Source organism: Camelus dromedarius, chromosome 3, assembly GCF_036321535.1.
Source record: "Camelus dromedarius isolate mCamDro1 chromosome 3, mCamDro1.pat, whole genome shotgun sequence".
NCBI classification, from domain to species: Eukaryota; Metazoa; Chordata; class Mammalia; order Artiodactyla; family Camelidae; genus Camelus; species Camelus dromedarius.
The window spans coordinates 63,326,687-63,352,083 of NC_087438.1; the positions used below are offsets into that span (position 1 = coordinate 63,326,687).

The following is a 25,397-nucleotide window of genomic DNA, read 5'->3' on the forward strand; positions in this document are numbered from 1 at the left end:
CTCATTGGTGTCTCCACAGACACGCTAACACCTCGTTTTAAGGATTTTGCTGGGTATTGGAATAGATTCCCTTCATGACAGTTCATCTTTCAATCAGCTAGGGCTGTAATCACAGGAATGACCCTGCCCTCAAGTCTGAAAATCCACGGATCTCATTTGCATTCATCTAGGTGCTTCAAATATGACAAGTAGGGAGAATACTACTGTGAAAAAACCAGGATTTTGATATTTCCGAATGCTTTTTAAAATTGAAAAGTAAACATTCAGAAACATGAAAATGATTTGGGCTTATATTATATTCTAAATATAGGTTAACTACTCTGAGGTATATAAACACACTAATTGTAATTGTAAATTACCATGCTGTGCCGGAAAACAGACAAATGGCAGGTGTCTTCACTCACTGAGCTACACTGCAGCTCTTTAACATTAATGGGCATCTGATTTTTAAAACCCCTATTTTTTCAGCAATGTCTTCCTAACTGACATGTCCCAATATTCCTTCGTTTGATAACTGGCTTTCTTTTTGTAAGAAATTACAAACTTGACTAAAAAGGAAAAGGCCAGATTTATTAGTCTAAAATATTACTTTATAATGAGAAATTACCATTTAGAGACAAAAAAGACCAGAAGAATGACTATTTTTAGAAATCCTACACTGCCTAGAGACTTCATTTAGAAATATTTCTTGAATTTTTAAATTGTATAATACATACAGTAGATTTTTAAGAAAATTACCAACACCTACATATACGTATATATATTTTACGATATGATATATACCCTTTTCTTTAAAAAATAAAAAAATGACATCATGGAGTTTAATAAACTGTTTTGCCTCATTTAACAATCTATCTCAAACTATGTTTGTCAATTTTTATCATATATGGTGTTTCTTTTTATTTACTTAGTGTTTTGTTGAACATTGTTTCTAACTTCTAATTGTTAAAATTTTTTAAAAAATGCTGTGATGACCATCCTTACCACTAAATTTTTGCAAACACATACTTATTTCCTTATAAACATTCTTAAAAGATGAAATGATGAGCCAAATGGAAAACGCATTTTAAAAACTTCCCATGTGAATCACACAGTAGCCTTTCGTGAAGGTTGCACCAATTCACATGCTCATGAGCCAAATACTTGTTTCTGTTATTTTGTTCATTATGACCACAATGCTGTCTTCAAATTATTGTAGTTTCATAACACCTGGTAGGACAAGGCCTCCCTATCTCTTTATCTTGAAATTTTCCTTATTTCCCAAAGCTTTATTCTTTCAGTTTAGAATCCCTTTGTCAAGGAACACTCCCATATTCCACTAGGATTTTATTGGAACGGCATTGTAGTTTACATTGTAAAAACATTATTCCACATAGATAATATAATTTTGTACTCTAAAAAGAATTAATCAAAAATAGATTCTGCCAAGGAAACCAGTACTGTTTAGTAAGCAAGACTGTTTATAGACGAAAGTCATAAACAAAAGTGGTTATTCTGAAAAAGAAATCCTTATGGCATAGTTTTAGTATAATAAACAATGATGTATAGTATATATATATTAAACATATGAAATTACAGAAAATAGATGCTATTTTAAGAGCAAGATAATGTTTTGGAATAAGGACAGTTTAATATCTCAAGTTTTCTTAGACAAGAGATGGGAAAACTTCTAGGAAAAGAAATTGTTCTTTATGATAGGAATTAATTAAAGTGCCAAGGACTGATAAAAGCATAAGTACAAGAAAGGCAATAATTAATACAGTACTTAGTTCGAATTTGAAAGACTGATAGAAGGAGGGATTCAGGGCCTTTATACTATCCAGAGCTAGACATATCTAGAAAACACAGACTCAAAGAGAACCACGAACTGCCTGTTAGACAGGCACTGTATCAAGGGAAAACTCTTGAAAATAAGATGGCCAATGGGAAGCTGTTTCTCAAATTCTAAAATCGTAGATCTAGAGAGTCATGGTCCCCTTTGAAAACGTAATGAAGGTTATCATCATCGTCTTCAAAGAAAATGTACATATGTACAAACACACTGTTCTGCTTATGTGTTAAAGGGCTCAGCATCTTCAGGGTAAGAATGCTTGCCTTGACTAGAACAGACAATTCCAAAATTTACATGAACTGCCAAAGCAGTCTTTTGTAGGTCTTCTCTTCTTTTTGTTATCTTTTCTTGTGGTTTGATGACTAGAGAGGTTCCTTTAACATTTGTTGTAAAGCTGGTTTGGTGGTGCTGAATTCTTTTAGCTTTTTGTTTATCTGTGAAGCTTGTGATTTCTCCATCAAGTCTGAACAAGAGCCTTGTTGGAAAGAGTATTCTTGGCTGTAAGTCTTTCCCTTTCATAACTTTAAATATATCTTGCCACTCCCTTCCAGCTTTTGGAGTTTCTGCTGAAAAATCAGCTGACAACCTCATGGGAGTTCCCTTGCATGTTATTTGTTGCTTTTCTTTTACTGATTTCAGTATTTTCTCCCTATCCTTAATTTTTGTCAATTCGATCACTATGTGCCTTGGTGTTCTAGTTCTGTGAAAAACGTCGTATTTTGACAGGAGTTGCATTGGATATATCTTGTGATTTTTGATTTGCATTTCTCTGATATTAGTGATGTTGAGAAACTTTTCACATTCCTTGGGGCCAACTGCATTTCCTATTTTGGAAAAATGTCTGTTCAGTTTTTCTGCCCATATTGTAAATGGGTTGTTTGTTTGCTTTTTAATTGAAGTATAGTTGATTTAAAATGTATTAGTTTCTGGTGTATAGCATGGATGGACTTGGAGGGCATTATGTGAAGTGAAATGAGTCAAACAGAGAAAGACAAATACTGTAAGGTATCACTTACATGTGGAATCTAAAAAAATTCAACAAACTAGTGAATATAACAGGAAAGAAACAGACTCACAGAGGTAGAGAAGGAACTAGTGGTTACCAGTGGAGAAAGGAAAGAGGGAGGGGCAAGACGGAAGCGGAGGATTAAGAGGTACATACAATTATCAAGTATAAAACAAGCTACAAGGATGTAATGTACAACATGGGGAATATAGCCAATATTTTATAATATTGGAGTAAAGGAGTATAACCTTTAAAAATTGTGAATCATTATATTGTATACCTTTAACATATAATATTATACATCAACTATACTTCAATTTAAAAAATATGACATTGTAAAATAAATACATAAAGTTAAAAAAACCCAAAAAAACAAATAAAAGGAACACATCTAATGTTTCATGATTAAGAATAAGGTTTGCTGTTGGTTTTTGTAGGTATTATTTATCAGGTTTTAAAAGTTTCCTTTTATTTCTAGTTTGTTAAAGCTTCATAATTATTAAATTCTACAAATGTTTTTTCAAAAGGAAAAAAGAATACTTAACCTTGTCTAAAGGAAATAAAAGATAAAGAAAACATTCGATAAAGAAATATTTTTAAAACGATGGCAAAGACCCTATTGAGCCAGTGGTTGGAATTTATGGTTTTTTTTATTTTTTTATTTTTTTTGGAATTTATTTTTAATGTTTTTAATTGAGGTTGGGGGAAATCTGGCAAATATAAAGATTTTGCACTATTTTTTGCTATCTGCCTTTACTATTCCACTGAAATTGTTCTCACTAAGGGTACCCATGATATTGTTGTTAGTGAAATGATATATCTTACTCCACTTCTTATGTTAAATAGTAATATTTATTTAACATAATTGTTTTTATTTAGTATTAATTTTATTTTTATGATTTTATATAATGTATTTATGTATTATAATAAACTGTCTTATTACTATAATAACAAAATATTAAATAATACTTAAAATTATCAAAAATAAATTTGATCTCTGTATATTGGACACTGTTCACCACTGACATCACACTCTTGGTTTTCTCCCAACTCTAAAAGGAGTTCCCTTTCAGTTTTGAGGGATCCGATAATTAACCTTTTTTACCCATTTAATCTTAAATCTTTGAATAATCTGAAACCCTTTAAATAAAGGTTTTTTTCTCTTTTCACAGTCAAGAGGGCCAGTGATAAAACAATCTCATTTTAAATTATGTGAAGGCTGCTGAGTGACAGACAACAGTACTCGCCTAAGCAGAGGGGCAGCCGTGCAGGTGCGGAGACTGGTTCCTCGAGATTGAGAGCCAGTTACGATTTCTCCAGATCTGCAGGAGCTGCAGAATTCAAGCAGCAGCCTGAGCCAGAGACTCTTCACAGCTTTTAGGAGGTAAATGTTCGCAGCACAATCACAGTTGTTCATCCTGGCATTAAACACTGCCTGACCCTCTGCAGCAACATCTCCCTTCCAAGGCTTTTCAGAAGGGTTGTCTAGGAAAAGGGAGACTGGGGTTGGTGCTGTATGACTTTCAGTGGGACAGTCCAAGAGTAAATCATTAGTCACCTACTGAATTTAAAGCCGAGCAACTCTAAAGTCTGGCTCGTTTTCACTAACCTACATGTGTCTTCAGTGCTCTATCTTCAGACACTGACAAGAGGAAAAAACATACATTGGAAGAAAACAGAAGAAACTAGACAAAAGCAATTAATAAAAATAAAAGCCAAAATTAATTAGTTAACAAAAACAGTAGTGAAATAGGATAAAGATAAAAAAAGCTTGTTCTCTGAAAATACCTACAGATAAATTCTTTGTAAGACTAAGGAAAAAAGAGAAAAAACTCACAAGATTAGTAAGCAAAAAGGATACATAAACTCAGATATAATATAGATGACAGAATTAAAAACCATAAATATTATATGACAGCAGATATGAAAACACAGAGGGATTAATGAGTTCCAGTTAGCTAGTATATTATGACCCAACTGACCAATGAAGAAGGAGAAAACTGGAAAAGACCAATTTCACAGAAGAGATTGGAAAAGCGACTTAAGATGTACCACTGCAAAAGCCACAAGGGAGTGTTGGAACAACTATCACAAATATCCTCTGAAAAGCATATCTGAGCTCAAAGAAAGTAAGGGAAATTTCCAGGGAATAAACCAAACGGAGCTGAAAACCAGAGAAGTAAGCTGGAGCTGGGCTGAGCTACTGCTATAGTTTCCCAATCGCAGGAGCAAAGGGATTTAAAACGCAGTGACTGGAGGGACAGGAGATAAACTTGTGAAACTGCATAAGGTGAGACCCCTACCCACCAAAGCTGGGGTACTCTAAATGACAAAGTGACTTAGGAAAAAAACACATCTTTCAAGAAACTGGGGAGAACAAGCAAACTTCTGTGTTTCAGCAGGGACTCTGGGTATGCTCTGTGTACTCTTTTCCTATCCCACCCTCTAACCTTCCCCTGGAGGCAATGATTATCCTGGACTCTGTGTTTACACAAAGTTCTGCTTGGTTCTGACAGAAATGATATACTGAAATAGTCTTCTGTGGCTTGAGTTTTTCACTCAATACTGTGTTCATAAGAAAAAAAACCCCTATGTTTATAGATAATCACAGGAATAACAGACACAATTAATTCTCTATTAATAAAAACAACAGAAACAAAATATCCAAAACTATCTATGTATTGTAATATACCTTAAAGCCAATGCTAAGGAGAAACAAAGGGAAAAACACAAAGCAGCAATAAACTTCAACTTCCATCCCCAAATTTTCCTGAACAACTCCCCTCTCCCTTCCTTCTGTATGCTTAACTTCTTTAGACAGAGAATGGAGAACTTAACGCTAAAAGCCCTGAAATGAGCCCCAGGGACCGGTTTCCCCAGCTTGGCCCTCCCCAGAGAGGCAGGCCCTTCAGCTGGAAAGCCTGGGGAGGCTCAGGGTGGTGGCCGGGGTCTCTCAGAGAGGAGGGCTCCTCCTGCAGTGAAAGGGGCAGGGGAGTACAAAGGTGTAAAGTAGGGTCTCGCATAGTGGGGGGAACCAAAATGGAGTCCCGATGTCAGGGGAAAGCACACCGGTCCCCCTGGGAAAGGAGGCCCGGCTGCCTCCACCTCCTCCAGTGGGGAGAAATCATTGCTTGGCCAACCACCCATCTTGCTCCGGTTATAGAACCAAACTCGGACCAGGTCCTTCTGCAGCCGGAGCTGCTCAGCGATGTGGCAGATCTGCTGGGGTGTGGGCTTCGGGCACTGCAGGAAGAGTTTCTCCAGGTTGTTTCCGATGCGCCTCTCCCTGCTTGCTTGTCTCTGCTTCCGAGCCTGCTGCAGGATCATCTTCATTTTGCATAAGCCCAGAAGGTTCTCGGCGTCCACTTGTTCCAGCCACATTTTCAGGAGCGGTCGCAGCTTCCACATGTTGGCAAGGCTCAGCTGCTGGGCTTCGAAGCGGCAGATGGTCGTCTGGCTAAGCACCTTTCCAAAGAGAGCCCCCAAGGCGAACCCCACGTCGGCCTGCGAGTACCCTAGGGTCATCCTCTTCTGCCTCAAATCCTTGGCCAGCTGCTCCACCTCTTTCTTCACGGCTGAGACATCCTCTGGCAGCGCCAGCCTCGGGATGCACCGCATGACGATGCAGGGCCTGGGGAAGGTGCCCTCGGAGGGGTCTGGGAACCAGGTCCCCGCCTCGCCAGCTCCGACCCGGGGCCCGCAAGGTACGGGATGGGCTCGTACCATCCCGCCCTGGAATTCGTACGCCGGGGGAACTGGGGGCAACCCCCACACCTCAGGGCCTGGATAGATTCTGGGCCCGACCCTGGGTAGGACCATCAGCCTGCCGGGGGCCTCCTGGGCTCTCAGCCAGATCTGAGTGTCAACCCGCACTGGCACCGGCCCTCTGGGCCCGCCCCCACCACTGCCTGGCAGGGGGAAGTTTGCGGGCTTGTGTCCGTCCATGCGGTAAGACCGCTCCCTGGCAGGGAGTCTGGTAGGAACTGATTGTTCTCGAGGCATCAGAACAGCCACCAGCCTCGCCCTCGAGCCCCGCCCGCCCCCCAGAGGGCGGAGATGGCGGTGCAGGCGGGAGAAACGCGCCAAAGGTGCGGTGGTGGGGAAATCTGGTAGGACCCTACTGGTAACTCCTTGGGTCCCCAGGGTTAAGGGAGGAGGTCTCCTACCCTGAACCTTGCTTTCAACTCCCTCCAAGGTGTAAGTCTCCCTTCTGGGCTTTGTACCTTCAAGCTGTCTGGGATCCCCTAGCCCCTGCCTCCATCCTCTCCCTGAAGGCAACCCAGGCATTTACTTTCAGCCCTTCAGAACAGTGGTATCTAATCTCTTTCCTCCACATACTCTGAATGATCACGCTTGGCTTCACAGATATTTGTTAAATATCTTCATGCCAGTTTTTTTTTGTTTGTTTGTTTGTTGTTTTTTTTTAATGCCAGGCAGCATTTTTATGCTACCCCTCAATTCATTAACTCTCCCCTTACTGCTATCTTTACCGTCACAAGTACTGGCAACAGTACTCCACTGCACATCTTCAGTCCCTGTGCCCTAGGAAACCTAAGCCTCCTCGCCTGAATTTCTAGTTAACATCAGTTTACTGTCAGATTCTACCCTCACCCCTACACCTTGCCAGATTCCACTTTCTCACTGGAGCCAAGTTTTCTGATTAATTCTGTTTCCCCCACCAATCCTTCAAGTCCTTTGTTACCCACCATCCTACTTCAGTTTCCTGGCTCAGAGTTTCCACATAAAACAAAGACCGATATCTGTTTCATCTTTCTCCCCTCTGGAGACAGGTCTCTGGATGGGCCTAACCTACTGTTCCTCACTGAGGATGCTCCTTGCAACACTTGATTCCAACATCAGGCTCCCTACCCCTGGCTCCTGTCCCACCAGAGACCCAAGGATCTTAGAGTATTTGTCCCTCCATCATGTCCTTAGCTCAGGAAGCCAGTCCTAGGCCCTGGGTGGAGAAAGTCAAGGAAGGAGGAAGAAGAGAAGATTAGACTTCAGGTTCAAAGCTTCCAAGGAGGAGCTTTGGAAAAGAGGAGACAGTGATCTTGGCTGGACAATCCCAGCCTCTTACTCTTCACACTCCAACTCCACCCTGATGAGATTTACCCTACCCACATCTACTGGGATTGGTCTTGATGAAGTCATAGGTGACCTTCCAGTTGTCCAATCTGGTGGCCTTTTAAAAATCTTCATACTATTAAACTTCTCTGCAGTATCTGATAATGCTGACTTTTCTTTTTGCTCCTGTTTTAAATTTCCTTGAAATGCTGGTAACAGCCAAATCTGTATTTCAGTCCTGACTTCTCTGTACATTTCCAGTCTGTATTTCCCATTGCCACAAATCAAATTCATTATGTGCAATTCTAAACCTGCCTCTCCTCTGGGGCTCCCTGAGCTGGTTAACGGCATTATCACCCACTCAGTCACCCAAACTGAAATCCAGGAATTGTTCTTGACCTTTGCTATACTCCGGAGGGCATCAAATCTTACATAGTGGGTCTCCTAAACCAGCTGAGCTCTACCACTTCCTCTACAGTCTCATCTTAACTGTTCTAATTTAGACCATAATTTCTCACTTGCATCAGAATAACCTTACCATTGGCTTCTTCTGCTTCTCCTTCCAAATTCATTTTCATACATCTGCTAGAGGTAATTTTCCCCAAACCAAACCAAACCTTACCTAACTCAACCAAACGAAACAAAAATCTAACCATGTCCTTTTCCTCTTAATTTTTTTTCTTCTCAAAATCTTAGCCCCTTTTTCCCCAGTCAACAAGGTGGGCATTCAAATTCCTGAGTGGGGAACATCATGGTTTTTGCCATCTGGCCCCTCTCTCTTCCTTTCCCAGCCTCATCTACCACACTCTCCCAAACCCTGCAAGCCATCTTACCACATGCTCCGTGACAATACTTCACTTTGCACTAAAGATGCCATGCTTTTCATGGCTATTACAATTTTCTTCATATTGCTCCTTCTATCAGAAATGGCTTCCCCTGCTTGTTGGTCTCATCCTCTCAAATCATTCAGATTCTGTTCCTGTCATCTCAATAGAAAGGCCTTCCCTGACCACCCTTGTCACTCTCTGTTCCTTTTATTAACCTACTTTATTTTTTGATATTAGCAGGTATCACCACCTAACATAAAAATTTTTATCTGTTTATTGTCTGTTTTGGCACTGCCAGGAGAGCAGGTGCTTTGTTTAGTTCACTGCTGTGTCTACAGTGCCAACAACTGTGCTTGGCTCAGGAAACATTTCCTGAATAAAGAAGTGTGCTGAAATTCCAGTCACCTTTAAGTCGCAGTTTAGAGGACACTTTATGGTGAGGCCTTCCCCCAGGTGGAGTTAGTTACTGCTTCTGTGGTCCACCCTTGTACTTGATATATGTTTTTCCTGTAACATTTATCAGTAATAATTTATTTTATGTCTCTGTCTTTCTAACCAGGTACTTAAGGGCATGCATGTAGGTGTTACAAAGCCTGGAACATAACAGAACCCTGAGTGATACGCTGCTCAGTAAACGTTTGCTGAATGAGTGAATGAATCCTCACCTGTACCATTTTGGGAGTAAGGCACAGTTAGTTCCAGTTTAACAATGAGAAACCTGACCCTACCAGGTGTGTCTCCATCCTTTCTCTCCTATACTAGAACAAGGCCCTTATGTAGATGGGAGTAGTAGTACCATGAGACTAAATTCAACTCAACACTCCAGGTAACGAGGTTGTTGATGCAGCCTTAAAGCGCTGGTAGTGGAAAAAAGAATCAAGAAATCAACTGCCATCTCTACAGGCTGTGTGCTGGATTGTTTTATGCCTGCGTATCCGCCGCGATCCTGGCTAGAATGTATGCTGGTGAAGATCAAGGTCCTTGTCTGTCTGGGTCATTACTAGACTCTCAGCACCTGGAGCTACACCTGGCACAAAGTGGGGAGTCACACAAATCCATCTCTTCAGCACTGATGGTGACAAGACTTCCACATTTGCCCTGGCTTAGGTTTCAGGATGACAGTCTATGAAAAAGTTTGCAATATATAAAATTTCACTGATACCTATTTTTTCCAAGTATACGTACATGCTATTTTTTCAAAATTACAAAGCAACCAGTGTCTGCTAAACACAATGAAAGGGGGATCACAAAGAGGAATAAAAGAGAACAACTATATAAATTAAGGCCCACATATTGAAACCAGTCCATTTGCAAAAGAACCACAGAGAAATGGTTCATTAATTATTAAAAAACAGTGGTTGAATAAAAATGTTTTAGTGAACTGAAAAAAGTGTATCCAATCTAATTTGAGGAAAGCTTCATTATATTAACTGAGTTAAAACATAGTAGCTAAAAACATTTGCTAAATTTAAAAGTAAGGCTATATCAACTTGATGGGTTTTAAAGTTAACTTGGGTACTCTCAATTAAGGTTTTCTCTGAACTTGCTCAGATCTCATTGCCACTGTGCCTATCTCCTGGTTTATGCATATGTGCTGTCACGAATAAAAACTCATATCCTTAAGAGAAGTCTTGACATCTGCTTAAAAGTATATTTAATGTGCTGAAGAAATGGGGTGATTAGGGAAAAAAAGCAGGAGCATATTTCGCTAGAACAGAAATAGAGATGAGGGGAGGCAGGTCTCAGGATGCCCAAGACAACCAGCGCTGTTTGGGCCGGGGCACTTGAGAGGCTAATCCATCACCTTCAACAAACACAGAGACCTCTTAGTAAGTGATTAGATTACAATGTAAGAATCAGGCCAGTCTTATCCACAGGGAATTAAAAAGTAAGGATAAGAAACACATGGTCACAGGCCCCATGTATTTATAATCTAAATGGAGGCAAAGAGAAACTGTCTGGAGAGCAGGGCAGCTACACTTGCCCAAAGAGAAGTTAACAGTTTTCTATTATTAGGATTTTTGGAATTAAGAGAAAGTTAAGTTTTAAGCAGAAATCCCCAAAGCAGGATTTGTGTTAGTAAGCTCTTCTTAAGTATCCTCTATTTTAAGATGGCAAAACCAACTGACCAACTGCCAAGATCACCAATGGTAAGAAGCAGAAAACAGTGAAGGCAAAGTTAATAATAAGCATCCATGTAGGTCTTGGTTCATGCTTCATCTCTTTGAAAAGATTTGCTCATACATTCAGGACCACAGTGATCTCCCTCCACTCTGAACTTGGTGCCTTTCCACTGAGATATACTGGCTGCTTTAAACAGTCGGCTGCTTTAAACATGTCTTAGCTCCCACCCAGGAGATATGGAACCTCCCCAGTGGATATTACAGATTCCATTTATTTTGTACTTATGTGCTGAACAATGTCATAACATATGAGCTATCCACAGAGCTCTGAGGATGGTAAGTGCATAAAAACACCTGGATGTGAAGGAAATCTGGTTTTGACTTACATCATCCTGTTGATCAGTTATCTCGTTAACTAGGAAGGTGTTCTTTGCTTCCTTCTCTCTCCAAATGCATCTCTCCCAAAGCTGTTGTTCATGCTCCAGAGAGCAGACAGGGTATTGTTCAAGAATATGTGAGAAGTTCCATTTCTATAGCAGAGGCTCAAAAAAATGCTTTTTGAATGTAATTAAATCAACAGAGTAGACCAGGAGATCTAAGAATAATGTGTAAGTCAGACAGAGAGGGCAAAAGCAGACTAGCTGGTGCTAATTTTATAGTTTTTCCCACTCTGCAGGTATGCTGGTAACTGAGCACTGACCAGGCATCAGTGTGTAAAAAGCACTGTCACCAGAAGGGCAAGTATAGGTCCCCAAGAACCACATCAGTCAAGGAGCACGACAAAAGGCAAAGTCACTGGGAAGTCCGTCTCTGGGTCTAGGAAGGAAACTCAGGGACCTGGGAGAACCGTGCCAGCCGGGCAGTCAGGAAAGACGCCTCCTGCCTCACCTTGAGAGAGTTAACAACACACATCACACCAATTTAGTTCACTGAAACTACCTCAAAATACACAGAAATGCTGAAACAGCCAATCTTTTGGGTGGATTTTTAAGTAGAAAAACTAGAACAAAGTGAGACACTGAAGGTAAGTTAGGCAGTTAGGAAAAACTGATAGGTGTAGGCAAAGGACACGACGTTAAAGGTGTAATAACATGGAAGAAGTGAATCACATCAATGTGGTCATTGCAAAGAATCACTTATTGGTCTAGGAGATAAATTCATAAAATAGCTGACGGCACTGTTCTGCATAGGAGATAACAGAGGAAAAGAACAAAGGCGAAAGGACAGCTATTTGTGAAAACAGTATTATGAGAAGCTTTTACTCTTAAAAAACACATAAAGAAAAACCAGAATGTAGTGTGTTGCCAACACAGAATTTTCTTGATCTTCTTAATTTAAGATTAAGATTATGAAGGACTGTTTTTTTGGTTGCTACTTCATTTCACTGTTATTCTTTTGTTATTGTAAAAATGACTCTGCTGTGATATAATTGTTGCTTAAAACCGACAGCTCATGACACAAATATGACATAACTGCATAGTCAGAGACTACACAGAGAAAAATCTTCCCATTTTATTTTATAGATCCGCGTTATTCAGGAGCTATGAACTTCCTGTGCTGTAAAATAATATTAAGTCCAAAAACTCTACAGCCTTCGCTGGAAGCCTTGAAGAATTTAAAATATCTGTATGAGGCAGGAAGAGCAGTTGAGCTGAGCAGGGCTGAGTCGAATGGCATTATGGTGATGAGTCAGGTATATTCAAAGATAGGCACAAGTAGATAAAGTTTAAAGGTTCTTGTTATGCCAAGCAGGATTTAAACAAACTTTTTAGCTGAGTCTGCCCTTGTTACAGAAGAAAAGCTTTAAGGATCTTCTTGCATTGATTACGCTAGTCAGGGTACAGTCACTGTCTTCTGCATTCAAATGTGGACTCTGCTTACACTTTAAAGCAGGAGAAACACAACTTGTTTAACGAAAAAATTTTCTATTACATTGCACGGTAAAAATGCACCTAATAGAAATGACAGCTTATGACCAATGAAACCAGTAATTCAGGACGTGCCATGGGCTCAGAGAAGTAAATGAGAAGTAGAGTAGAATTTCTGTTTACAGGATATAACTCTTTCAGGAGCTGTGAGAATTATTTTTTGTTAAAGAGATTCCAAATTAATTGATTTTGGTGCCTTGGTATTGCCATCGTAAGTATGAGGTCTCTGTGATTGTCCCTGGAGTCTCGGTAAGAAACTATGAACTGAAGTAAGCCAAAGAGAGTGGCAGAATTTCTTGTAATAATTTAAATTCAAGAAAGACACCTGTCTTTTATGACTGACAGAAATGTAGATGAAACATAAGAAACCAATGAATTTATGGAAGTTTCTCATAAGGATATGTTCTAGGGCAGGTGTCATTTTGAAAGGAAGACAATGTATTAAAGAACTGATAGGATTTCAGGAAGAATATGGGAGAATAGGACAGTAGCAGGAAGAAGAATGAAAGGGAAAAGGTCAGCGTGGGACATATGTACATTAGAAGAGTGAAGAAACAGGGAGAATGCTGAAGAACAGGAAAACTGAGGAGCTGAAAGGCTGGACTTCTGTAGAAGATGCACTGGGAGGCTCTGAGAATAATCCTATGACAAGACATGACTAGAATCAGGACTCAGACAATCTAGAAAACAGGAGAGAAATGACAAAGTTTTTAATTCTTGAGTACTGAAAAGCAAAGAACAGTTTCTTGAAAACTGTAGCCCTTGATTTGTTGGATAAAATAATTTATAATAATAATAATAATAACAACAACAACAACAACAATAATAATAATGACAGGAAGTCCTTGCTTTGCATGGAAGTGTAGGACTGTAAAAATGACCATACAAACTGAAACCGGGCAAAGTGATCATAACAATCAATGGAAAAAAACCTATGGTTGTGCTGTGACCTTTTTTTTTGTTAAAACATTAAAAATAGGGTAGAGGAATAAAAAAATAGTAAAATGAATTGTATTTAGTACACTGCATTTTAAAACTTTAGAAACATTGAGAATTAAGATGCTTTATTTCTTTGTAAAAAACTTATTAAGAGCAGTTTGAATAGTGCCTGCCTTCTTGTCATACAACTTGTGACACAGTTCAAGCAAATCTTTTCTATGCCTTGGCAAACTGTCATACTCCTAAGTGTGGGTCAGCTTCCAACATTTTATCCTTCGCTTCCAATGTCACGAAACATCTCTGAGAGTTCATTTGATGTGAAGTTTTTTTTTGTTTTTTTGTTTTTTGCCAGCATCACTTCCTCTGGGACATCTTCATCTTTTTCGTCTTAAATGCTTTCCAATTTCACTTCCAGCATTTCATGTCTTTGCTGCACTTTCATCTCTGTTGGCCAGGCCATTTCTTTTTGTAAATACAGATAGTGCTATCTGTGTCGGAACTGAATAACAGATACGCAGTAATCAGTCAGTGACAGATTTGAAAGAAGTGACAGGATTGGTCACTGATCATGATGTGCATCTGTAATTTACATTGAGATCTGTACCTAATGCAATTATTCAAAGTTAGTATATTGTGGTAACTGACATTTGAGCTTTGTTTTGGGGGGACTGGTGTTACTTAACTAAACTATGGTAACTGAAATTTGTGTATATTAGAGCCATGCAAAGCGAGGACTATCTGTATTATTGAGTCCTACTACATGCCAGGTACTATTTTGACAGTCCTGTATGGATTGTTCAACTTAATTCTGACCATGACCCAATGAATGGTACTAGCATTATCCTCATTTTAAAGACAGAGTGATTGTAGATCTTCATCTGGCCATATTATAGAATTAATTCTCCACATATTTGGGAAGAATACACTTTTCTCACAGTCATGATAAACCCAAAGTTCTTCATTAATGCTGACTTACTACCATTAGAGAGTCTGAAGTGACAAGTTACACATTCATTTGGAACATTTATCTAGAGTAAAAAGTCAGGGTCTCATAATAATAGGGAAGGAATGTGGATACTTTGAGAAGATGCACTAAATCTTAGATAGCAGTGGGGTACCACTTAATAAAGAAGGGTGTCAGTGAACTAAGAGTTACTCTTGGGCCCTGAAGGGGTTCAGAAGTCCTTCACCAGCTCACCAATTTCAGTAGTCATCCTCTGATTAGGAACAAAGAGAATTCTGCAACGGACAGAAGATTTTTTTCCTTAGGAGAATGAGTTCCTTGAGAGGCAAGAATCTTGTCTAGCAATCTTTAGAGTCTAGATGAATGCTCAGTACATAATAAGTGCTCAGTAAATCTTTGTGGAAATAAGGAATACATATTTACAGTTAGTTTCTCATCTCAAGAGAACCAAAAATAACTCAAGTCTGAAGTAAGACATGGAGTTAGGCTCTAATTAGAGTGGAAACAATTAAATCAACCAACTAACTAATTGGTGAAAATAATGAAATTTGGATTTTCTAAAATGTAAGGCTTGCCGCCTATGTTGATTTTACATGCTTGATATTGTTTCTGAAGAAAAGCAAAACCAAATAATGCTGAGGGATTATACCTTCAAAAGTGAAGTGTTGTAAAAATCTAAGCTACAATGGTCATGGGGGACTATACTTTTCATTATAAAGTTCAATCTGCATATCATCTAGTTCCATAGTTTTCCCACATATTGGTTATATTTAATCATTTGTATCTGTGACCTTAAATTGACAATGTCTTATTTTAAATTTAATTACTTTCCTTCCAGAAACTAAGCAGGAAAGGTGTGGCTATTTTGCCACATAAATTAAAATGGAAAGGAGATCCTAAATTTCTTAGAAGGTAATTTATTAAAATGAAATAAAAGTAAAAAAAATTCATGCTGCTCTTTTAAAATATCTGAAACATTAGCTAAAAACAAAAGAATCCAATATTGATTTTAGAAGGTTATTAGAAAATTTCAATAAAGGGTCTGTTACAAAAGTCTCATTTATAAAGATCTTTGCTATACAAAGTTTAAAATGATGTTTATGTTTATCTGCCCAAATATTTCAACAAGTAACTTTTATAATATTTTAGAAATTAAGGAATTATGTAATACAACTGAATTTTGTCAAAGATTATGCCATGAGATTCAAAACTTATATAAACTAGTGCTTATATGATTTAATTATTATTAGTAGAACATATTGAATACTTGGGGTGAAATATGTATGGTTAAAGGGGATATTAACAGACAATATGAACAGAAATACTAGTACCTAGTCTCAAAGAATATTTAGATACTGTATATCAGTTAAATCAATGTTAATACCTAAAAGCTGAAGTCATCTATCAAATTATCTCTCAAAATTTTTCATTAAACAAAACTATTTTCCTTTAAAGAAGGACTGTGTTTTAAGAACTACGATTTAATAAAAAATTTAAAAAACCCTGCTTTTAAAGTGCTGATAATCAAATTAGAACATCTTAAGATTTTAAAAATAAAAAATATTTGACCTGTCTATAGTGCCTAACGTTCACTTTGAATTTTTATTTCAGTACCAAAGAATATTTTAGATGTTCTGAATCACTATTAGAAGGCAATGCCGTTTCTCTTAAGGGGTATGTTTTGGGGGTATTTTTTGCCAGCAGACTGATTTACTGCTGGTGACTTGATGTGTGTCTGTGACAAGTCGGAGTAGGCAGGGAGGGTTAGATGGGAGGCACATATCACACGTTTGGTCAAACAGAAGTGAAGGGCAGTGGATCCAGGCAAACCACACAGGTCAGGAAGGGGCAGGCAGAGACTGTGATCTGGGGTAGACGTGATTCCACAGGCTGTAGGACAAAGAATCTCTAGGTGGGGTAGACGGAAGCCAGGAAGACACAGGAGACACAAACTGTAAGAAAAGAGTCACACACAGACAAAAAACCAGATGACAGAGAGAGAGTCAGAAGGCAATATAAAGACCCAAGGAGAGCCCTCGAGAGCAGTGACCCAGATAGCTGACAGAGGGAAGGAGAAACAGAGGACAAGTGAAGCACAGCCAGCCATGGAAAGGGAGATCAATACTTAATATACAGTTAAAAAAAAAAAAAAAAAAGAAAAAGAAAAAGAAAATTTCTGTCTTAGGTACCACTGGTCTCAACTTACTTTTCTAACTAGGGACATAGCATTAAGCGCCATGAGACACTGCTATGGGAACTGTAAAAGTAATCTCTCACAAATTAACTCATAATTTATAAATTTCAAGAACAAATACAAATTCATATTATTCAGTTATTTATCCAAAAGCATTCTAAAAAATTAGTTTAAGAGGGGAGGGCACAGCTCAGTGGTACAGAGTATGTGCTTAGCATGCAGCATAAGGTCCTGGGTTCCATCCCCAGTACCTCCATTAAATAATAATAATAAACAAACAAACAAACCTAATTACTCCCCCCTACCAAAAAAGATATAAATTAAAAAAAAGGAGAGTTCTAAAATAATGAGTTTTAAAATTTTTTTTATCTTTAAAGGGAAGAGTTAGTTCAGTAAAAGGGAGTTGCCACCTTTACTGCCAAATTCTTTGAAGGATTTTTCACAAATTGGTTCAGAAAGCTGTAAAAAAAATCATGGTGGCTATTTTTAATTTTTTTAAAAAACTGAGATTTCTGGAGTAAGACTACTTATATTCAATGTGATTACTAGAAAACTGAAAGAGTCAAAATCACAGGATAATACTGGACCTGATTAAGCGTATGTATGTATATGTGTGTGTATGTATACATATATATAAAATGAGGGCAAATGTTGGTGATCTACATAAATATCATATGTTTAGCTAGTTTATTTTAAATGATTCTCTCATCCATTATTTCCCCAAAGTTCCTGATTCCAGCTAATTATAATGAATGATTCACTGAAAGCACAAGCGTTTCTAGTGGTCAACTTTTAGAACATACATCCCTTGTATTAACTATTAATTATAAGGTAACACCAAACAATGAACAGGGAAAGTCACTGATGAATAACAGCTGCAAGGCCAGTTCTACAACAATGAACACAAACTGCCTGAAAAATGCTATTTAGTTAATGAAAATACCACTTTAAGAATTAGAATAGATATTCTCTGAATGGAAGAAAGAGGAATGCTAGAATTCTTGAGCAGTACACGTAGTCAAAAAGTGGTACAGTATCATACATGCTAATATGCCTTGAATTTTCAAGTCTGTTTACAAGGCAAAGTATAGACTTTCAATTACCCAATTATTTTGAGCTATGTCTAAAAATACATTAGATAACACAACTTGTCTACACATTCTGAATGATACCACATTCTAGAAGCAATTAATGTTGATTTTCCATCGCTATCTTTAGAAAGAAGTGATTGTTCACTAACAAAGAAAAGATACAACTTTTAATGCCATTTCCTCAAGACATATTTTCAGCAATAAAGTGAAGTGAATATTTAGCAAATATTCAGTAATTTCAGTCAGTGTAAACATTCAATCTGGACTACTTAAGCCAAGAATAATTAGGGTTACAGTTGCAGGTTTTCGACAATTCAGATTCACCTGGAAATGGCTAATGTTCCAGTTTCTATTCTGGTGGGGAAGGGGCTTGACAGGTGTACTTTATCAATGGCCTCCTTCTACATCCAGAACCAGACAGCATCATCTAAATATTAGTACATTTCAAGTTTAATTCTTAACTCCTAAGACATCTACGATGGTTCTTTTACCCTCTCCCCTTTTCTTTTCTTCTCCTTTTTAAACATTTATACTGTTATCTTTCTAAATTTTGAGGTGCTCAGATTTACAACAAGTGCTCTAAGTAAGCTGGAAGAACAGACAGAAGTCTACCTCAAACCATGACAAGGGTGAGAAAAAATGAGGATACAAGTTCTGGGAGGAAATACGTTGACAGGTATCAGACATCTAGATACAGTTTAAGTAAATTTCCTTAATGGTAGGTGGAAAAAACTTCCTATCCTGTGCGCCTGGTGCGCAAGAGTCACAGGCATGTGAAAATACTGATCCCCTCACCCTTCAGCTCAGCCAGGAGGAGCTCTGTCCATCCACCTCTGGGCACAAGCAACCCTGTCTGTGAACTCCAGAGTGCCATACAAATCTTACACTTTTCTATATGTGTTGCTTAAGGAAGAGTGGAATAACTTTAACTATGTGCTGGTAACTACGCTTTATGGTCACCATAAGCCTTAGAGGACTGCTAAAGTAGATCTGATGAGACCGTCAGCATTTCACGAACCCAGAACAAGAGACTGCTTGGAGGGAAGAAGGGCGCAGATTTCAGAGCTGAGCAGATCCCCTGAAGTCTTGGAAAAACATCCCTAAGGTCAGACAGGCAAAGACCAGGGCTAGAAGGACAATACTAGAAATGTCATCTCAGAGAGGCCTTCCCTGGCCAACTTCCTAAAACTTCAAATCCTCCCCTCCACACACACATACTTAATTCTGTTCCCTCTTCCCGCTGGTTCCACCCCCAACGACTACTACCCAACACACTACATATATACTTCACTTATTTATCTTGTTGATTGTCTGTCTCTCCTACTAGAAGGTAAGCCCTCCGCGGGACCTTTACCTGGTGTAATTCACGGCTATGTCCCTGCACCTGGAGTCACGTCTGGTCTACAGCGAGTTCTTGCTGACGGAAGGCGCGCAGACTGAAAGCAAGGTGCCTGGGGAGCCCGGGAGCACGCTGGGAGGGGCTGACTGCGCGTGCGCCTGAGCAGAAGCACTGACCCACAGCGGGCCCCGCCGGGAACCGGCCGGGAAAGAGCCGTCTGCCAGTCATGTGCCGGCCGAAGCCAGCTGTGCCCAGACTTGTAAGAAGTCAGAAGGTATCAAAGCTCTGTAACCTTGTCTATTTTCAAACATATATGTTTGGCTTTCCTTTCACCCTGGAAGAATGCCTCTTAATGCACAGTCAAAAACTGTAAAAAATGATATTAGCTCTTTCGGGGGAGAAGTAACAGGATATAACATCATTTCTGATTTCATCTTTACTTCTACCCCCGTTTCTTTCAGCTTTATTGTTTCCAGATTTCTACGTCCTACTGAACATTTTTCTTTCGACTATTAGTTTTCCTTTTGATTTCTTCACTATATTTTCTATCTTCCTGTGACTCTGGTTTTACTACACTTATCGATGTCACAGAGAACATAGAAAAACATGAATTAGTTATTTGCTGTTTCAAAACAGAATTGGAGACAGGGAAGTGGAAGGGGGAATATCTCTGCAAACGCTTTCCCCACTCCTATAGGGTTAAAATAACCAATAATCCTTTTAAAATAAAGGATAACCTTAAATTCTAAAATGCCTAATGAGAATATACAGTATCACATTACATTTTTACAGTGCCTTCTTCCTGGTGAACTTAAAATAGCCCTTCAGATACCAAAAAGTTGTCCTCATAACATTTCTACAAGTTAAGTGAGGCAGACATATGCTGTTGCCATTTTATAACGAACATATAAACAACCAAAATATGGGCTATAGAATAAACATAGATCTTATTAACCTATTATATATTTCTCTGAATAACACTGTTTTTAAACAGCTGTTTTTACCAGTATGAAACACCATTAACAGAAAAAAGTGAGGGAACCAGTGACTTGACATGTATTTGAGATGCCTCAAATATCCACTATTCATAATATGTTATAATAACTGAAAAGTCAACTTCATTTTAAGTATAAGGTACAACACTGCCAACTCTTAAATGTGACATTATTACAAGTATTACACTTGCTTTCAAAAGAGAAATAAAAACAGTATGACTCTACTGAAAATAATTATCAGTGGTATTTTAAGTATAATTCAAAAATTTTACTGTACCTGCTTTAAAAATATTCATAGGTAAATAACATTCATAAAATGGAGCTATTGTGAACATTGGATCTATTTTTTGGGTAAAAGGAAACATATTTAGTAATAGAGGAAAAAATTTGGGATTAAATGAGTATGTATTTTTACAGGTAATTTTTCTGCCTTGACAATGAAATTCTTAGTCAAAAGGTAAAAGGTATATTGTAATGAGAAAAAAAAACCTTCATAATTTAGAAATCTGGAAAAAAAGACTTCACTAAATTGAATGGATAGTCTGGACATCCATTACTAACTTGTGGTCAGTACACATACTGAAATTTTCAAACAATATCAACATTTCAAATTACAATAATAGGATTATTGATCACAGAACTTCAGGTGTGTCAAAGGTGCTTTAACAACCTTTTGTATTTCTATCTGAATTTCCTGCCATCACCTCAATTGCTGTCATTTCAATTAAACAGGTCAGAAAACAATTTAATCATTCTTGCTCTTAATTAATTTCCCCCTTTTCTCCCCTCTTGTCCCAGTTACTTCTCATTGGAGCTTATCATTGTCTCCTCCCTTCCCTCAGCCTCCACGTCCTGTCTATTTATCATCAAGGCATGTAGGTTCTTCCCAAGTCATACCTGTTACAGCTCTCCTATCCTCTCCAGTCCCATTGCCGCCACTCCCGTTCATGCCATCAACCATGTATACTGGCTTTACTGTCACAGCCTGCTGAGTCTACTGCCTCCAGATGCTTGCTCCTCTCTTTTATTCATTTACTAAACTAATCTTCTTTAAAATTCCATTTTGATCACGTCATAGTAATGTTGATCACATCATAAAACTGTTCATTATTTTTTAAGGACTCTGAGGGAAATCAGCGATTTTGACTAAAAACTGTTCAGTTTTTATAAGTCGGTATGGAAAATGCTGGGCTTACTGGCCCTCTTCTCTCATTTGGTGCAACCTAGTGTTGATGCCAGCTTCAAAAGGAGGAAGCTACTTCCTCCTAGCAGAGGGCCAGGAAACAGTTCTTTTTTAAAACATCTTTTTCGGGGAAAAAAAGATAGTCATTATAAGCTCTTGTTCATTGCTGTGTCCCAGCTTCCAGAGCACTACCTGGAACATAAGTGCTGAGTAAATATTTGAGAAATAAATGGATACAGGTTTCCCCTACTATCTGAAAGTACAGCACTCCTATGAAACTTTACGTAAGCCAAAATGGCGTAAAGCAAAGAAGCAATTACTTTAGGACACATTTTGCTAATGGATGCCCCAAATAAATCGAGTTAAGGCACAGATGCTCACAGGCACAGCTGAAAGCTATGGCTGCTTGATGCTGAGATGTGGAGTGTAGTTCCTGGGGGAGGAGCTTGGTGATGCCACTCTCGCTACTCCAGGTACTTGCTGCCTCTGTAACAGCCCCCTGCAAGCAAATGCTGAATGCATTTTTGCTTTCACTTTTCTTCATAAGAGCAAAAATCCTCTTCAAATTTCTTCCAGTTAGGGAAAACAGGAAAACCAATGGAGATATTTCATAAAAGTCAAGTGGCATAAAGTGAACTTTCAAAAAGTGGGGAATAACTGTATTTATTGGGGAATGTATAAGAAATCTCCTCCTGACTTAAGCCGAATTTGTTGGAATAAAAACCCACAGGGAACAGAAGGTTACAGAAAGTAGCAAGTTCTGTCTTAAGAAAGATTTGGTCAGAGAAGAGTCGAATAGTGAGGCGACTTAGTGTAAGATCAAATGAGTGTGATAAAAAAGAAACTTAATAGCTTATCTCTGATAAACTGTATAGCAAAGTCTAATGAAGTATTGGAGAAGCAGGGTAAGAATGAATTGTCTTCAAAGAACTTTTTAGTGCCTTTTTGAAAGAGTTGCTAGTAAAACCCAAGATAACAGACAAAAGATGAATCTTACAAAAGCTTAAGTCTCAAAAAAAGTTAAGTTGTTTTCTACTTAGGCTTGAGTGACCGCCAGAGTTGAAGTTTAAACTTGTATTAATTATCTACTGCTGTCAACAAATCACACCCAAAATTGGCAGCTTAAAACAATACACCTTTATCAGTCACAGTTTCTGTGGGTGGGGATCTGAGTGTGGTGTGGCTAGGTAACTGGCTCAGGGTCTCTCACAAAAACACCGTCAAGGTGTTGGTTGAGGTTGCAGTCCTCTCAAGGCTCAAATGGGAGGTGATCCCCTTCCAAGGTGGCTGTTGGCAGACTTCAGGTCCTCACTGGCTCATGGCCGGAGACACCAGTTCCTTGTCACGTGGGCCTCTCCAAGGAGCAGCTCCCACCATGGCAGCTGGCTTCCATCAGAGGGAGCAAGCACGAGGACAGCAAAGAGCCTGAGGTCTGCCAACATTCACTGGTCTCACCATGTTCTTCACCATCCTTAAGCAGCAGGCTTGATAGAACGGTGGAATGACTTTTTGAACACTCACTTATGGTACCAGGCTAGGTGACAACATCTTACAGAGATGAGACAATGTCTTCCAAGATGTGTTATTTGCTCTAAATCAGACTTTAATACATGTGCTATTTCTCCCAGACCTCCAGGGATGAGAGGCAGAGATGGGACTGGCTTCTCTTCTTACTCTCATTAGTGATCTACTAGCAAAACGGCTGCTTCCCATTCCCGTGACTTCAGGCTCTGTTGGGGTAAAGGTCTTAGTTCCAGAGGAAGAAATGCTTCGATGAGGGGTCGCAGCAGTGATTCCGTCGAACTGGAAGCTGAGGCTGCCATCTTGCCGTTTTGGGCTCCTTACACCACTGAATTAATAAGCAACAGCAAGTGCTGCTATATTGGCTGGGGTGACTGATCCTGATCACTAAGGGAAAACTGAGTTGCTACTATACTGTGGGGTAAAGAAGAGTATGTCTGCAATGCAGGAACGCCTCTAGGACACCCATCAATATCTCCTGTGATTAACGTCAACAGAAAACTACAACAATGTAACTCAGGAAGGATTGCCAATGGCCGAGGCCCTTCAGGAATGAAGACACGGGTCATCTCACAAGGCAAGGAACCATGACCAGTTGAGACACTTGCTGAGAGCAAACAGAATATGGATTGAAGGTAGTTACACTTACCAGATAAAACTACATGACCAGTTGCAAAAATGAGGAATGTAATAGTTATGAGTATTTCTTCCTCATTTTGATATGAGTATGTATGCAACAAATATTTTTGTTTTCATCTCTCTTATTACCTTATTGTCACATGTAAGATGTGTCAATAGTAATTAGCTTTATCTCTCAGTATTTAAATTAAAAGATACCAAAGATGAGAAGAATAAACATCAATCAAGGACAAAACAGGGGCTTTGTATCCTCTTCTAGTGTGTTTTCAGTTGTACATGGGATAGCTGTATCTTGTTAGGTGGAAGCATGACTTCATTAATGCCTTTATTTGGTGATTAAGTCCGGTTTAAGGGGATGTAGATGAGTGCCGACTTGACAAGGAGTGGACCGTGGAGGCTCTGTAATGTGTCACTTTGGCTAGGTTGAACTACATTTCAACCTAGCAAAATTTCTTTTCAAACTGTATGTTTTGGGTTAGGATGTTTCACAATGGAGGTTTCTGTGAGAAATTTGGAGGGTTAAAATGAAGCAGCAGCCATTTTGAGCTCCCACATGTTGTTTATCTGCTGGTTCATTTGGTGGCCTGAGGCAGGGGCCAGGATTGTATCCATCCTACCCTGGATTCTCCTCCAGCGGCGATGACTCCTGGCCAGTTGTGCACCTGGTTAGCTCCATGACGAAGGGCACTGGCTTCGACAGGGCACCCACACCACAAAGGGCAGAGGCCACAAGAACTGACATGGGTTTAAGTCCATCCTCGTGGACTTACCCCTTTACTTAACATCTTCACTTAACTGCCTGCTCTGTAAACTCAAGCTCCAGCATTGCATGCAAAATCAATATTCTTACAGAGACAGCCAGCTCTGGTCAAATCCCAGGTCAAATCTCTGTAACAAATCCTTTACTATGTATAGTCCACCCTCATTATTTGTGGGGTCCATATTTGTGAATTTACCTACTTACTAAAATGTATTTGTAAGCCCCCAAGTCAATACTCATGGCACTTTTGTGGTCATTTGTGGATATGTGCATGTGTAGAGTGGTGAAAAGTTTCAGTTGCTCAACATGCACATTCCTAACTAAGAACAAGGCCATGCTTTGCCTTCTTGTTTCAGTCCTTGTACTGTAAACAAGTGTCCTTTTTGCAGACTACTTACTGCCATGTTTTTCACATTTTCATGCTTTTGTTGGTGATTTTACTCTTTGAAATGGTGCCCAACTACAGTACTGAAGTGTTATTTAGTGTCCCTAAGCTCAAGAAGACTGTGATGTGTTTTATGGAGAAAATCAGTGTGTTAGAAAAACTTCATTCAGGCATGAGTTCCAGTGCTGTTAGCTGTGAGTTCAACATTAGTGAATCAGGAATCTATATTACATAAGGTGCCTTTAAACAGAAATATTTATAAAACAAAGTTATATACTGACTGGTTGATGAAAATGTTGTGACCAGAAGCTTGCAGTTTGGAACCTAACCCTGTATTTTCCCTAGGAGCAATGATTCAGTATTCACTAATTCAGTGCTATCAGAGAGTTTACGGAACATAACCACTGATGATACAGGAAATATACTGTACTTAATGTACACACACACACACACACACTCACACATACACACATATTGTAGCATATATATTTCCTAGCAGTCTGTTTCTCTAACTGAACCCTGATTGACAGACCAGAAAAGTATAGTTATAATAATGGTGAAGTACAGTTCCCATGAAATTTAGTTAATAATGATACTTCTTTATC

The 25,397-nt window shown here is 38.9% G+C and overlaps 2 protein-coding genes across 6 annotated transcripts in view; both read right to left on the reverse strand.

Moving 5' to 3' along the window:
• The window catches only part of ARB2A (ARB2 cotranscriptional regulator A), a 362,845-nt gene that overhangs the window by 95,946 nt on the left and 241,502 nt on the right, over positions 1-25,397 (reverse strand). The gene's annotated exons all lie outside the window — the stretch shown is intronic.
• On the reverse strand, positions 5,542-11,512 carry POU5F2 (POU domain class 5, transcription factor 2). The gene has a single exon (XM_031448322.2). The coding sequence runs from the start codon at positions 7,122-7,124 to the stop codon at positions 5,769-5,771; it is 1,356 nt and encodes a 451-aa protein (XP_031304182.1). The 5' UTR covers positions 7,125-11,512; the 3' UTR covers positions 5,542-5,768.